The 16,275-nt window shown below is 42.1% G+C and overlaps 1 protein-coding gene across 7 annotated transcripts in view; it reads left to right on the top strand.

Annotated features, from left to right (window-relative positions):
- The window catches only part of LOC131217056 (OVARIAN TUMOR DOMAIN-containing deubiquitinating enzyme 12-like), a 61,634-nt gene extending 54,182 nt beyond the window's left edge, over positions 1-7,452 (top strand). For 6 of the 7 annotated variants that reach the window (XM_058211772.1, XM_058211768.1, XM_058211774.1 and 3 more), the window contains 4 exons: positions 5,496-5,580; positions 6,672-6,728; positions 7,018-7,054; positions 7,199-7,452. In XM_058211772.1, coding sequence (XP_058067755.1) covers positions 5,496-5,580; positions 6,672-6,728; positions 7,018-7,054; positions 7,199-7,247 — 228 coding nt within the window. In that variant the 3' untranslated portion in view covers positions 7,248-7,452. Of the gene's footprint in view, positions 1-5,495; positions 5,581-6,671; positions 6,729-7,017 lie in introns of all 7 variants that reach the window. The other variant, XM_058211775.1, reaches the window with a different exon arrangement.
- The last annotated feature ends 8,823 nt before the right edge of the window (positions 7,453-16,275 follow it).

Below are 16,275 nucleotides of genomic sequence, written 5' to 3'. Positions count from 1 at the left end.
AGGGAATTCAGGATTCCCCAATGGATGAACCTCAGGTTACAAGTACACACATAGGCTGAGCCACAGTTCTGATTTTTGGCTTCTTTGCACAAAAATCCATACACATGCACACACGCAAACAACTTGAGGCAGATACAAAATGTTTTCTATCCCATTGCATCTTTTCTTTTACATATATATTATATATATGAATATGTATGTATCCCTCGTTTTGTTTAAAAAAATTAAAAATATAAATGTCTTTCCTCGCCATTCATGTACCATACAAAAAGAGCGTACAACAACCAACAACTCCTACTAACACCCCCCCCCCCCCCCCCACACACACACACACACACCCCCCAAAAAAAAGAAGAAGAAGAAGAAAAGCTCTCAATCATCATCGGAATTCTCTCCAGCTATGTCCCTCTCCCTAGACTCCAACTCAATCACTCTCTCTCTAAGTTGGCTTACCTCCATATGCAGGTATGCCAACTCATCTCTCTCCAATTGTTGGATGGCCAGCTCTTGCTTATCTTGGCGGGCCATATCCTCGCAGTAGTACCGCAACAATTAGATCTTTGATAATAGATGACCATGGGTCAACAATAGAAAGTTGGGATCAATGAATGGATGCTCCTCAAAGGAGCTGGTGGATGACTCGACATCCCTAAGCAAATCAAACTCATCCTTAGCATCGGCTAAATGCCAACGAGGGATGCATCGATACAAAGATTGCTTAGTTATCTAGCGTTGATATGGAGCGGTTGCCATGGGAGGAGCTCAAGTCTCGAATCCCAATGCATCTGCAGTCAAGCAACCATCCCACAAGATCAACAACAACTCGAGGGTAGGGACAATGGTCGAAACCAGAGAATGCAAAGGGTAGGATGTCCTGCCAGTAACCAAACTATCGCGGGAACCGGATAGGATGGTAAGAACATACATCTAAAGTTCGACTAGAATCGAAGGAAGGTGACGAACCACAGGTAATGGGTGTCTCACGCAACCACGGTGCCTTCCAACAAACCTCCCAACTCTAAAGTTACGAAAGCAACTGAGATATAATGGCTTGCTCATCCACGTCGTCTGGGGAAGAGTCTTCAAAAGATGATCTAGGAGGTCCACATAATGTGAGTCAGGCCAAGAAATGGGAGTAGTCATCGACAAGCGCTCCCAAAGCTAGACATGCCAAGACAAAAGACAAGGCATCATCACAAGGTACACAAAGGGAAATAAATAACATGCTAAGGGAAATGGATGTTAGCAAAGTGTCGGAAGAATACTTGGAGAAAGGAGCAACAACTGCGGAGGATACGGGTGTGCCCCAGAGCGTAATCTATCAGCCCATGAAATAGCTCGGATAAAAACACCGTGATGATACTCTTCTCGTAAAAGGCTCTGCGCTACAACTCAAGGAGCATCACAGTGAATGATCAAAGCCAATTAGAGAACAACTGCTCAATGATCACACAGAACATAAGCGCGGTACAACAATGAGAAGATCGGGAGGACCCAACAAAACCATGATCAATAGAGAACTCAACATACAACGCCTCCAGTGAGAATACATACCACTTCATCGCCACCACCCTCAATAGCAAAGAATATATGGAATGCCAAACCAATGCTGAGGGTTCGCATCCTTCAACATGTCTACTAGGAACAAAAAGGGGAGCGATCAATCAGAAGGCCAGTCAACCGGGCAAACTCCTCAAAAGAGGGTCCCATCTCCAAATCATTGAACACAAACAAGTTCAACGAAGGGACCCAATTTGTCAGTGCAACTCCCAACATCCTCCAATTGATCTCCACGCATGCCAAATGGATTAAAACCGTAATAATGTAGCTTGCTCAACTCATAAGCAGCCAAACTATCAATCCAACGTAGCAACCGTTCCGAGCATGTCCTTCGAGGCTGAAGACGATAAATGCGCACCGATACTCCCTTGATTACTGTGGTATCGGACTAGACATCCGGCTTGTCTCGAATAGGCATACCCTCATGCAATAAATCAATATATGCATGCTAGAATAAGCATGCCACCCCCATAGCCTCATGAAGGATGTCTGCAAAGATGCTCCTAGAAGCAAGGTGGTGGCCTCCCAAGATCTCCATGTCAGAAGTAGCATTGGGAATAGTCTCCTCCCGTGTAGCAACCTCAACACTATCTAGCTTGATCATATCACAAGATGACTTGCATAGCTCAGCTAAGGGTTCATCATGGCTAATACCTGATTACTCCTTGGTTGCCTTGGAAAACTCATCGATCTCAAAAGTGGACCGCACTCCATCTTGGATGATCGCCCCATACATGTCAAGCATACAGGATGACGACTCCTAAAAAAAAATGAAGGATCCAAGAGCATCGAGTGATCTCCTCCATCCAAGCTGGCCATTTGACCATCCAAACAATCCTTAAAGATGACCCCACACTAGGCATCATTGGGGCCCCATCTATGGTCATCCAAGCCGATTTGAACGTCCAAGACAATATTTGAGCCAATCAAAGGAGCCACATGCACATCCGGACCAAGAAAAGCCCCGTACGAACCATAGGTCCTGTTAGGCTCGATAAAGGAATTGAAGCCTAGATCTGCCTCGACCATCCCATCCAAGTTAAAAATGTCCATCCAATTGTCATCCTGGCCATCCAAGTGGGCCATCGGACCATCCATGCCCTCCATCCTAAAGGGAACCCCATCTCTACCATCCAAGGCCATATCACGACCATCTAAGTGGGCTGAACTCTCGTCTCCACCATCTACAACCTGATCGGGCCCACCCAAAACCACATCCATGCCATCTACACCATTTAAAAGGGACATCGACCCCTCTATGCTACCAACTCCATTATCACGTCCATAATCCCATCCCGTCCACCTACCCCCAAAGAACCTACACCGCCACCAATGGCCCAAACCTCAAGCATATCCAAGCCATTGGATCTTCCATCCAAATCCTCACCATTAAAATTAAAAAATCCAGCAGCTCCATTGATTAAGGTATTCATTGTGCCCCAATAACCTCACCAATACCCTCATTAAAGCTCCCACAAAAACTTCCATCAAAACCATCCATGACAAAGAGAGGGTATTAAAGGGGGTTTTCCAGCTCCTTCAAAGCTATCCCCCTCATGTTTTTCTGCCATGATTAGAGAGAGAGAGAGAGAGAGAGAGAGAGAGAGATGATGGGAAGGAATGGCAACGCACGATTCCTCAAACCTTATTAGGGGAAAAAAAGGATAGAAACAGAATGTTCGAATGTCCGAAAGAAAACCCAAAAATTAGCTCAAGCTAAGCTCTAGGCGGCAGGTTGGCCTGTGGGGCTTGTGGTAGGTGGACTTGTAGGTCCAAGTGGTTGGGCAACACCCTATGTGCCGCTTAAACCTTTGATTGCTTCAAAATTTGGTCCTCACCCCAACCCATCTACACCATCCAAAACATTCCTGAGGTACCAGATTGCAAAGAGTCGTGCTCGAAATAAGAATGCCCAACACGGAAAAGACAAACCATGGATCAAGCAAACAATTTCATTGATCAAGCAGAATCAGGTACAAAGAAGCTAATCCAAGCTGTACAAATCGAAGACGACGTTACAGCTGGTCTAAAACAAGCACAAAGATGAATTACATGAAGAACTATTGGCCGCCGATCTACTTTTCATCATCCTCTTCCTACTACTAGCGATGTCTCTCGACAAGAGGGACCATCATGGACCCTCCAGAATGGCGGCAACAACGGTCGTGTGGCTCGTGAGGGGTGGGCTACAGTGACCCAGGCCGAACTCATGGTACTAGGTAGAATAGTCATGATCTGGAGTGATGAAGCGGTTTGCTGGCAGGACGAGTAGAGTAGCAGTAAACTTGTCAGGAGGAAGTTGGTCCTAATGCGAGGGCTCCGTATGAGGCGAGATTGGTACACACAAAGCCAGTCAACTGTTGAAGGAGCCGCTCTCCTAGATACCATTTACGTCTCAAGGTTTGTAAAAAGGCAGCGCTAGTAGGAAGCCTTGAGAGCAACTATCCCAAAGGGGGTCATGTACGCTGTAGACCTCAGATATGGCTGCACCACGAACTGCGAGCACAAGATCGTACAAATCAGACCAAAATACTCAAGACAACTACTGGAAATGGAAAGGAGAAGCACTCACATCCTCCCAAATCAAGCCATCAACGTCTACTCCAATTCACTAAGCAAAATCAAAAAAATCATACATATGCCCAACACAACTAATCCTAATCACAACCCTCGGCTTATGAGACGACGGATCAAATTCCCACCCCCCTTGCTCACTTTGCCCATCAACATCGCATATTGCATGCTTTGCATCTGAGCACCCGGTTGATTCGAATGTATACATCGAGGCTTGTTGAAATATCAGATCTTGCTCATCAAAAACTCGAATAGACTGGCTATTCGACCGCTTTGTCAAGTGGGTGAGTCAGTCTAGATTTATCTAACCCGGGCCAACGCTTGTCATAGGCATCGCATTATCACTCTGCATTCCACACACCTGCATCATCTAGTGCGTAAGAACCAATGGAATCCCTGATAGTCTTTTTAGTCATGTGAAGTAGAGAGAATATGCTTATTTGGGCTGAGAGGGTGCCTAACACCTTTCCTCTTTGTAATTGTGGTCCCTTGCCCAGAATTTTCGGCTGCAAATCAAGGAGTCATTTTAGGACAAGGAATCCAACGATTTCTCTTCCTAAGGTTTCTACAAGGTTTAGCCATATGCGGAAATCGGAGTAATTGACTAGTGGCGACTCCAAGTCAAATATAATACCCCCACGCCAAAAATACACCAACAAAAGCCCTTTGAGAAAGGCACCCATGAGCACGATCCACCGTCCACACTTGGTTAGATGTGGGGTGTTGCTGGACGACATGGATATCTCACCAATATCTGATGTTTTTTATTTCTAGATTTTCATTGTGACATCCTTGATAGGGCTGAACTTGGGTTTGGGTTAGTTTAGGTTGTGGGTTGGTTCTTGGGTTGGGTTGGGTTGGTTCAGGTTATGTTCTTGGGTCAGGTTTAGGTTGGAAAACGTCAACCCAATAGGACATCAGGTTGGGTTCGGGTTCAGTAAATTCCAGTCGGGTTAGGTCAGGTTGGGAATAATCACATGTATTTTGGTAGGGTTGGTTTGAGTTAGGTTTGGTCGAGTAGAGGAATTCGAGTTGGGTTCAGGTTATTGGTTGGGTCCTCTTGAGGTCTGGTCGGGTGCGGGTTGACCCTCAACCTGATCCAACCCGCCCGAGTTGCACCTCTAATCCTTGATGATCCTGATGATGAAATGGAAATTTGGATTGAGGACATGCCTTCTCATTCAAAATGCATTGTGTTAATAACTTTGATTTCATAATAATGATAAAGTGAAATAGGTTGCCATATTATTCTTGCTGGTGCATGCATCATTGTTTCCATTTCAATGTGAACCTCTAGGTGAGTATAATGGATTGTTTAGTTTCAGATTGACGAGTATTCATGTTTCAATGTGTTGCTGTAGTATGGAGTTAAAATATTCGTCATAACATCTTTCAAGGACACGTGCTATATTGAAATTCTGCCCAATATTCAGAAGTCAGAGCGAGGTAAGTATCTATCTCAGTGTCATATCTCCATTTTCCATTGAATGCATATTAGTCTTTAGGAGATTTTAGAACTAACATCACTTGTGCCTTTTTATCCTTTTCCATCTATTGAATGCATATTAGTCTTTAGGAGATTTTAGAACTAACAGTCCTCTATTAAATTAGATTCATTCGTAAGCCAGATCAACTAAGGGCATTTAGTAGTGATTATAGAAATTGTGGGCCCCACATACCAGTGGTATCACCATCATAATGATGGTACCATGCTATTTTTTGCCCCACGTGTTGTGGATGAAATTCAACTCGTTCAAGTGGTGTGCCCCACCATTATCCCCAGATTCCAAAACAATCAGGCCAATTCAATCATCAGTGGTCCACACCATAAAAAATGGAAAACAGCCCAAAAAAGCCCTAAACTACTCATTGGCCCCCCACCAGCCTCTCCATTCAATAAATACCAGTTGGGGGATGGCTGTTGTGCAAAAATCACACTGATCGCATCACTAAAATGTAGGCCATTATTACAACTGTTTGTTTTTTGTAAACCATAAGATCAGATGTATGGCATTGTATAACCAAAGTGCTTCTTTGGTATCATAAGCAATCCACGCTAAGACCTGTTGAATAGGTGTTTCAAGATGATTCTTGGACCTATTTCATTTCTCCACTCAATCCTGACCATCCATTTTTCATCCTATGACATCTGATTGGTGTGACTTTTGTACTATGGGTTACAGCCAATGGTATTATTGCATGAACTGTCTGGATCGATAATTGGCTGCACCACATGTCACTTAAAAGCTTAGGGATGTGACTTCAGTGTTCCCCTATGTGTATGTATGTGGATCCACACACATACACATAAATACACACAGTTCTCACAAGCTCATTCATTGGGTTGTGAAGTTATGGTCCAACTAATTGAATAATTGCCGATGTGTCATGTGTACGAGATCCAACACACACACACACACACACACACATGGAGGGAGGGAGCTCTGGTGTGTGTCATTCTTTGTAATCTTCGTAGAACTCCTGCTGATCTACTAGTAATATAATTTGAACAAGAATCATCTATCATTCGTGTGCAGTTATATGCTTGAGCTTTTGGGCCGAGGTACATTACAACTCAATTTATCCTGAAGGAGGTAAGCAAAAACTATGATGAACTAGTCAGTTGTAGTATTTGGTTAAAGTGGCAGTCGTCAATGCATATCCTCCCTGCTTTACAATGATTAGTTAAAGAATATGGATCTGGTGTATAACATTTTGGTGACATGCCTATGTGTGTGAGAGAGGATGCTCGTTGTGCTGACCTGCTTGGGCGGGTGGGTTCCTCTCATTATATAATGGTGAATAGTGCATGTTGTCAGATGTTTTGGTATTTGTATATTGGGATAAACATGTTTGATGTGTGTGTTGTGTGACTGGATCCAGACATGCCCATGATGCTGGAAACTAAGAGGAAGAAAAGGTGGTGGCTCTTTGGACATAAGCATTAAGGACTACATATGTTTGGGACTGTTTTCCAAGTCTCAGAAGCTGCTTTCTTTTCTTTCTTGATTTTATTTTTATAATTTGTACATGGTTGACGGTATATGTATCTTGTTTCTCTCAGGGTTAATTTTGTGAAACCGATGACATCCACCTTTTGTATGGTGATGTGAATCTCATAAACATGAAGGCAGCGCATCCCCCCCCCCCCCCCCCCCAATTCTTTCAACTTCAACAATACATATGTACGTTGTAATGCATGCACGCATGCTCATGCTTGTGTATTTTTGCATTTTACTTTACTATCATAAATGCAATGATAAAAAATAAAAAGAAATGATGCATGCAAGGCTCTGAACATCTATTATATTTTGGTTAGAGCTGCGTTTGCATCTGTGTCAATATGCATTAAGCATGGAGATGATCCAGCTGAGAGGTCCAAATTTGTATTTATACAGTAGAGATACTCTTTTTTTTTTTGACAGGTAACACTAACAGGGATTGAACCCACCGTATCAGATCATCTAATGATTTTTAAATAGTAATATATAGTCAAATAAAGGACAGTTGCAAAAGCTTGATTAAATCGTTTAGGTTAGGTTACCCATGGATGGGTGGACCACCATGCACATGTAAAGGAGAGTGATGTCTGTTTTGCGACTGACTACAGGCAAGGAGTGGATGGCAATCCAGTAAAAACTTAAGTATTGCCTATGTAATGAATCAGCCACATGCGGATCATGTTCAGCCATCCACCTTTTAAATCGTAAAATTCCTAGTTCATTTCCCTCCTGAGTCCTTCCTACTCCAGAATGCCACTGCTTCATACGAGGCAAATGAATAATGGATCTTTCCACAACAGTCGTCTGCCTCTCTGATGGTATAAACATTACACGCAAATGCTCTCATCCAACCATTTGGACAGCTGCCTGCTAGCGTCCATTTGGCTGATAATTTCCATCCTAATATATCCCTGTGCAAAAATCATTTTTATCCACTCATCAAATGGGGCATGCCTACGTTTCTTCTTTGTTAGCATCTATCCATTGCTTTCTCTGCCGTGGCCTACCTAATGAGAAACTTGGGTTGTTTTTTTGCACAATGAGGTCCTTAAGGCAGGCCCAACCCGTTGGACAGGATGAATGTCATATACTAATGATACTTTCTAACTTATGCACTGTTTGTTTTGTAACTTTTCATCTAATCAGTTCAATTTGAGCATCTCTCATGCATGAATGCACACACTATGGTAAGAAATGTGCAATTGCTCTTAGAATTGCTCAGCTTCTGAGGAGCTGGAGTGGAGGGGTTTTGCCTCCTGTGATACTTAGATCACTTATTCATAGTAGTGGTTGATCTTGTTCGACCCACCTGTCCGACACCTCTATTGCCCCCATTAGGGGGGTGGATGAATTTTTCTAATGTTTCATTTAGGCAGTGTTTGCAGGACTTCACTCCTGTTAGGGGAAGATGTGAATGGAAAGATTTCTCGACTACGGGGAAATGCTAGGAATTGAATTTGGCTCCTGTTAGAGTAAGGTTGTGACCGGTAAAGACTCCCGACTACGGGAGGATACTGGAATGGAATTTTGTAGTGGTGAAATGCTGTGAGTGGATCCCATTAGAGGGAGGGTATGATTGAAATTGACTCTCAACTGTGGGAGGTTGAAGTAAATGGAAGTAACACTTGTCAAGGGGGGTTTTGACTGGAAGGGTTTCTTAGTTGTAGGATGTTGTATTAGCTAGAAATGGCTCTCGTTAGGCGGAGTTTATAGAATGGGTTTCCCGTTGCGAGTAGCTAAATTGACTGGAGATGGCTCCCAAGTTATGGATGAGGGAAGCTAAAGACGGGGGTAGAGGTTGGAGGAAGAGTGAAAAATAGGAGGGGATGGAGGGGATTAACTGGCTGGAGTGCCAAATGATTGTGTGGGCACCATTTTGGACCAGGGGTATGGCTCTGCCTAAAGAAATCTAGCCTCGATATCTTCCAATGTCTTGAGACTTTGAGCCATCTCGGTCATGGGAAAAATTGCAAGAACAACATCAGCTACAAGTAGAGCTGTACTTGAGTCAATCCGAGTCGAGCTTGGCATAGCTCAGCTCGGCTCAACCAGTAGCTAACCCCAGGCTGATAAAAAAATTTCTTCTTATGGCGACCGAATTCTCTACATCCCTCCTGAGAACATCGCGATTGACAACTATCTTTTCAAAATCTTTTCCCTTGATAAAACCAAAGCAAATAATTTTTTTCATGTCTTTTGCAGGAGAAAATGCTTATGGACTAGGATGGTTGACAGGGCAATTCCAGCCTGATGATGGACATTCAACCGGTCGATTGCATCAAGCTTGGACTTGCTATGTTATCGATCGCGACCTGCCTTATGGCTGCACAATCAAATCAGGAAAAAACGCCAAGGTTGGAGTTGAGCAATATCATCCTTCTTTGTTTGCTCGATAATTAGGCCTAGTCCAGTACATCCCATGCCCTCTCACTCACAAAACATTCAATCAACCTCCTTACGATCAGTTGATAGCGACCGATCACGAGTTTTATGTCACCCTCAGCAAAAACTATCGTAGGGAATCAGTCTTTTTGAAGATTCCAACCTATCTAGAGTCTTCTGAAGCAATGGGTAGTTTCGTGGCATGGTGGGATCACCAGTATAACAAATTTTTGGGCAGTTGAGGCATAACAAAGCTTATTTCCCAATTCCTCTCCCAACTGGGCCTAGTGGTAAATAAGAAAAGGAGCACCTCCACGCTGCTTGCCACTATTGTAAAGAGGACGACGCGAGTGAGGACGAGGTTGGCTGCTTCTTCCCCTACTCTAGCCACCGAAGATCCTATCCTTGAGGCCCCATCCATCACAGAGGAGCATCTTGAACTCCTTGTATCCACTCAATTGCAAATGATGGCTCCTAAGAAAATTTTAGGCTTGGGAGGTATTCCCAGTCAACCTCCTTTACAAGATCCTATTCTTTCTTTCCCGCGTGCTGATCCTCCCTAGTCTGGGCCAGTAATAAAAGATTGGCCGATGTGACGATCAAGTTGGTCGTCGAATACCTCTATAGTCGAGGCTGTATTGGCCTTCGAGAAATATTTTAAAACAAACTATTGGCCTAGTCTTGGTGTTAAGGATTATTCTCATGAGATTGATGAGGGTATAAACGTCATGAAGAAGCTCATTTCAATAAGTGTTGGAATGAATGGTGGCGGGACAAAGAGAGATTAAGATCATAATCTTCCTTTTGATGAAAAATACCTCACACCTTATCGTCATGAAGAAGCTCATTTCAATAAGTGTTGGAATGAATGGTGGCGGGATAAAGAGAGATTGAATGATCATAATCTCCCTTTTGATGAAAAATACCTCACACCTTATCTTCCTAAACTGCCATCATTCCCAACCTCTACTCGGTCGCTAGTGACTGTGATAAAAAATCCTCAAGCTGTTAAGGATTGGTTGGCCTTTTACGTAGTTCGGTCTGACTTGGGTAGAGACCACTTGCTTGCATATTTACTTAAAAGTAATTTCTTTATTTATGCATTTACTAATGCTATTTTGATTCTTTTAGTGACCTAGGAGTTGTTGTTAAAAAGATGTCTTAAATCTGGATATCTTTGACTAGCCCTGATAAAGTTCGGCTCGAAGTCCAGCAACAATGTATTTCGAATTCCCGTGATCTTCGACCAGTCGATGGTCATGCTCGACCGGTCGAAGGTTACGCAAATGGTGCGTGGTTTGTACGCGGACTGTATAAATTTAAGGCAATTTCTAGGGATGTGCGTAAGTGAGAGTTCCACATCTATAAATAGGAGTCCCTAGGGCCATTCTAATGTATTCTAAGGCTTTTAAGGCTTTCTAAAGATATTCCAAGGGTTTCTAAAATGGTTCTAGGGTTTACAAATGGTGTAGCAAGGGTGAGATTCGAGGTTGTTCAAATTGGGTAAGTCCTTTCTCTTTGTAATTTATGCTTTCATAGCGGATTTTTGTCACTTTGTGCCGGGGTTTTTTCCCGAAAGGGTTTTCCACATTAAATCTTTGTGTTCTCTTGTGTTTGCTTGATGCTCTTAGATTGCTGTCCTAGATCCATCTCTATGTGATTCCGCAAAACAAATCCCAACAAGTGATATCAGATCAATCGTTGGGGCATAAATTTAAATCTACAGGATTAACATTAATGGAAGCACTAGGTATGATATTGAGAAGTACTCAGGTAAAAATAACTTTGAGTTATGGAAGATCAAGATGATCAGTTCCTTAACCAGGCAAGATGAGGATGGTGCTCTTGAACTGAAAAAGTTTGCTATGATTGATGATAAATGGAATACCCTTGCTAAGAAGGCTTTATCCTGAATCCGTTTATCTCACGAATGAGGTTCTTTATAACGTTTTAAGGGAGAAAACTGTAGCTAAGTTATGGGCAAAGTTAGAGGAAATCTATACAAAAAAATCTTCTGAAAATTGCCTACACTTGAAGCTACAGTGGTATAACTTCAAGATGGCGGAGGGTGGAGATCTGGAGGCCCATATTAGTAACTTTAATAAATTAGTTTGCAATGTTGGATATGAAGGAAGTGATTAAAGATGAGAAATAAGCATGTATGTTGCTAAATTTTCTTCCGACATCGTATGAGTCATTTAAGGACACAATGTGCACCGCGAATAAAATCCTGAGTGTCGTCACCGTTATCTCAGTCCTTCAAGAGAAGGCCATGAGAAAGTTAAATGGCGACATGAGGACATCTTCCGATGCACTGATTACGGGAGGCAGGAATTCTAAGCGAGGTACAAGATCTTCAAGATCTAGATCTAAATCCAAGGGCAAGGGCAAAGGAAAACTAAATTGTGGAACTGTGGGATGACTGGACACATGAACAAGGATTGCACTAATCCTAAAGTGAAGAAAAAAAACTTAGAGGCTTCTTCTAAGGAGGCCAATGTTGTCACATCTGATGAAGAGACAAGTGGTGGTGATGTTCTGTCAGTGTCTATGGTCGGACACTTATATGAAAATCTTAGAGATGAGTGTAGGATCCTTGACACAGGATCATCATATCACATGACTCCTCATCAGAGTTGGTTCACTAGTTACAATGAATGCGATGGTGGACAGGTTTTTATGGGCAATGACAATGCCTATAATGTTGTGGCTATTGGTACTATAAGCATCAAGATGTTTGATGGGATGGAGCGTACCTTGACTGATGTCAGGCATGTTCCTAATATAAAGAAAAGTCTGATTTCTCTCAGTACACTCGAGGTTATAGGGTGCAAGTTCACTAGTATTGATGATGTCATTAAAGTTTCAAAAGGGGCACTCGTGGTTATAATAGCGCAAAGGCACGGAAACCTTTATAAGTTGATCGGGAGCACTTCAGCAGGTGGAGCGGCAGTAGCTATTGCAGATTCCACGTCTGTACGTATGTGACATGCACGTCTAAGCCATGTGAGCGAGCGATGCATGAAAGTACTATCTAATCGTTGTTTGATTTCAGCTTTTAAGAATTCTAATTTAGATATATGTGAGCATTGTATGTAAGGTAAACAATCTAGATTATCTTTTAAATCTGGAAAATATGTAAGGGAGTGCTTGATTATGTGCACTCTGACGTATAGGGGCCATCGCCAGAAGTTTCCATTGGGGAGGGGGGGGGGTTGTCATAGTTTGTTTCATTCATTGACGACTACTCTAGAAAAATTTGGGTTTCATGAAACGTAAATATGAAGTTTTCACCATATTCAAACAATGGAAAGCAATGGTAGAAAAACAGTTAGGGTGAAAAATAAAAGTTTTAAGGACTGACAATGGTGAAAAATTCACTTTTACTGAGTTGCAAAGATGAAGGAATCATTAGGCACAACACAGTGCGCCACATGCCTAAACAAAATGGTGTGGCTGAGCGGATGAATCAGACTCTTTTGGAGAGGGCCCGATGTATGTTAAATAATGCTGCGTTGGGCAAGTACTTACGGATTGAGGCCGTTAACACGGCTTGTTATTTAGTGAACTGATCCCCATCTATGACAATTGAATGTAAAATCTCAAAGGAAGTATGAAGTGGTCATACGATAGACTACTCAAATTTGTGCATATTTGGTTGTGAGGCTTACTCTCATATACCATCAATTAAGAGAGATAAGGTAGACCATAGGGCCAAAAAGTTCATCTTTGTTGGCTATGATATTGGTGTGAAAGGTTATACGTTATTCGACAAGGTCACACGCAAGGTAATCACTAGCCGTGACGTCAGATTCGATGAAAGCTCCCTATTCTGCAAGAATGATCAAAAGGAGCAAGAAGAACCAGAAATGTTGATCGTAAACATGTAAATTGACATAGATGATACTCCGGGAGAGACAAATGCGTAGACAGAGGTACAGAAGCAGGTGAAGCAGCCACTTATGAGAATGAACCCACCGCATGATCGCAGGTTACTGGCTAGATACAGGGACGACTCTAATATCGCATATGCCCTCATTGCAAATAAGGGTGACCCATCAACTATTCAGGAGGCTCTTGATGAGCCTGATTCAGAAAAGTGGAAGACGGCTATAGATGATGGGATGGATTCATTGCACAAAAATCACACATGAGAGCTGGTGGAGCGTCCAGTAGGTGGTGCAAGTGGTTATTCAAAGGGAAACATGATAGATACAAAGCGAGACTGGTAGTGAATGGGTATGCTCAAAGAGAAGGAATCGACTTCACATAGATATTCGCGCCGGTGGTTAAGCAAGTATTCATCAGATTCGTGTTGGCACTGGTTGCCCAATACGACCTCAAGTTGGAACAGATGGATGTCAAGACTGCATTCCTGCATGGGGAGTTGGAAGAGCAGATATACATGAAGTAACTAAAGGGATACGAAGTTAAAGGAGTAGAGAAAAAGGTTTGCAAGTTAATGAGGTCGTTATACGGCCTGAAACAGTCGTCTATGTAGTGGTATAAAAAATTTAATTCTTTTATTTTGAATAAAAAATTTACTTAAAGTAAATACGATCACTGTGTCTATTACAAGACACTGAATGATGACAGATTCATCATCTTAGTATTGTATGTTGATGATATGTTGATCGCCAGTCATTGTATGTCTGAAATCAATGTACTGAAGACTCAATTATCAGGGACATTCGAAATGAAAGTTCTGGGGGCTGTAAAGAGGGCTCTTTGCATAAATATTCATAGAGACATGAAGAGGAGCTGGCTTTGGTTATCATAGGTAAAATACCTTGAAAAGGTGTTGATCAAGTATGGGATGAACCAGGAAAAGACGGTAAACGTTCCCCATGCAGCTCACTTTAAGCTTTCCTCAGAATAATGTCCTAAATCAAATGAGGAAAAGCAGGTTATGTCTCATGTGCCTTATTCAAATGCGCAGTTTAATATATGTCATGGTCTATATGAGACCAGATATTTCACAAGTAGTCAGTGTTGTGAGCAGATACATGTCAAACCCCAGCAAGTAACATTGGGAAATAGTGAAATGGATACTTCGATATATTCGAGGTACAAAAGACTACGTCTTAACTTTTGGGAAGACAATAACAAAGATGGTAGGCTATGTGGATTCAGATTACGCAGGCAATGTGGATTCCAGAAAGTCGACTTCAGGTTACTCGTTTGTACTAGTAAGTGGAGCAATTAGTTGGATGTTGAAGCTTCAGTCCGTAGTATCTCTTTTCACAACCGAAGCAGAATATATGGCAATGACGGAAGCGTTCAAGAAAAATTTTTGGTTAAGAGGCATAATAAATCAGTTTGGACTTCAGTAGGAGGTCGTGTCGGTTAATTGTGATAGGGAAAACGCTATCAATTTGACAAAAATTTTTATTTATCACTCACGTATTAAACATATTAATGTGAGTCACCACTTTATCCGACAGGTGCTTGAGGAAGGAGGCGTAACACTGGAGAAGATTTACACCAGCGTGAATCCAGCAGACATGCTCACCAAGGTCGTTCCTACCGAGAAGTTCAAGTTTTGTGCAACTTCTCTACGCTTGGCGATGACGTAAAAGAAGGATGGAGTGTGCACGAGAAGCATTGATTGAAGCTATGGTGTGATGTAGAGATAAGAGAAGAGGTCAAGAAGTTACTTGTTTGAATATTGAAGACATGGTGGAGCTAGTTGTTAAAAAGATGTCTTAAATCTGGATATCTTCGACTAGCCCTGATAAAGTTCGGCTCGAAGTCCAACAACAATATATTTGAAATTCTCGTGATCTTCGACCAGTCGAAGGTCAGGCTTGACCAGTTGAAGGTTACGTAGATGGTGCATGGTTTGTACGCGGACCGTGTAAATTTGAAGCGATTTCTAGGGATGTGCGTAAGTGGGAGTTCCCCATTTATAAATAGGAGTCCCTAGGGCCATTCTAATGTATTTTAAGGCTTTCTAAAGGTATTCTAAAGGTTTCTAAAAGGGTTCTAGAGTTTTCAAAGGGTGTAGCAAGGGTAAGATTCGAGGTTGTTCAAATCAGGTAAGTCCTCTCTCTTTGTAATTTATGCTTTCATAGTGGATTTCTGTCGCTTTGTGCCGTGGTTTTTTCCCGAAAGGGTTTTCCACATTAAATCTTTGTGTTCTCTTGTGTTTGCTTGGTTCTCTTGGATTGCTATCCTAGATCGATCTCTGTGTGATTCCGCAGAACAGATCACAACAAGAGCTACCTGCTATTGTGGTGAAGATGGTGGAGCCCAACGAACAGACATGCCTCCCATACCCGATGGTTAGATCATTTTGAAACTTGAGGCCTTGATATATTTTGGCCTTAGGTATCTTATGATCCATATGGATTTGAGTTGATACCACTAGTCGACACCCTATCGATCTCTATGACCAATGCTATGAACTTATGTTGATCTGTTCTGTTTATGGTATAGATATGAGGATTATAACTGAAAAAACATAAGAATAGGTTATAAGCTACTTGTGGTGACAAAATTCGATACTTTGACCTCTCTTATGTCTAAGAGTGCCTCCACCAATGTGTTAATTATTAAGTGATTTGTTTAATTATAAATTACAAAAATTAATTTTTAATTCGATTGATCCGAGGTTTTACATGGCTAAAAAATTCATGGACGTTGCAAGGGAAATGATTTCTAAATTAATTCATCCATAACGAGGAAGAGAATCTTGATCAATCTTCAACATCTGCTAATTGGAGGCAATAGGGCCACAAGCAGTTGACATTTAGGT

Source organism: Magnolia sinica, chromosome 10 (assembly GCF_029962835.1).
Source record: "Magnolia sinica isolate HGM2019 chromosome 10, MsV1, whole genome shotgun sequence".
Lineage (NCBI taxonomy): Eukaryota > Viridiplantae > Streptophyta > Magnoliopsida > Magnoliales > Magnoliaceae > Magnolia > Magnolia sinica.
The sequence above is the reverse complement of the archived record's forward strand: the minus strand, read 5'-3'. Positions and strand labels throughout refer to the sequence as shown.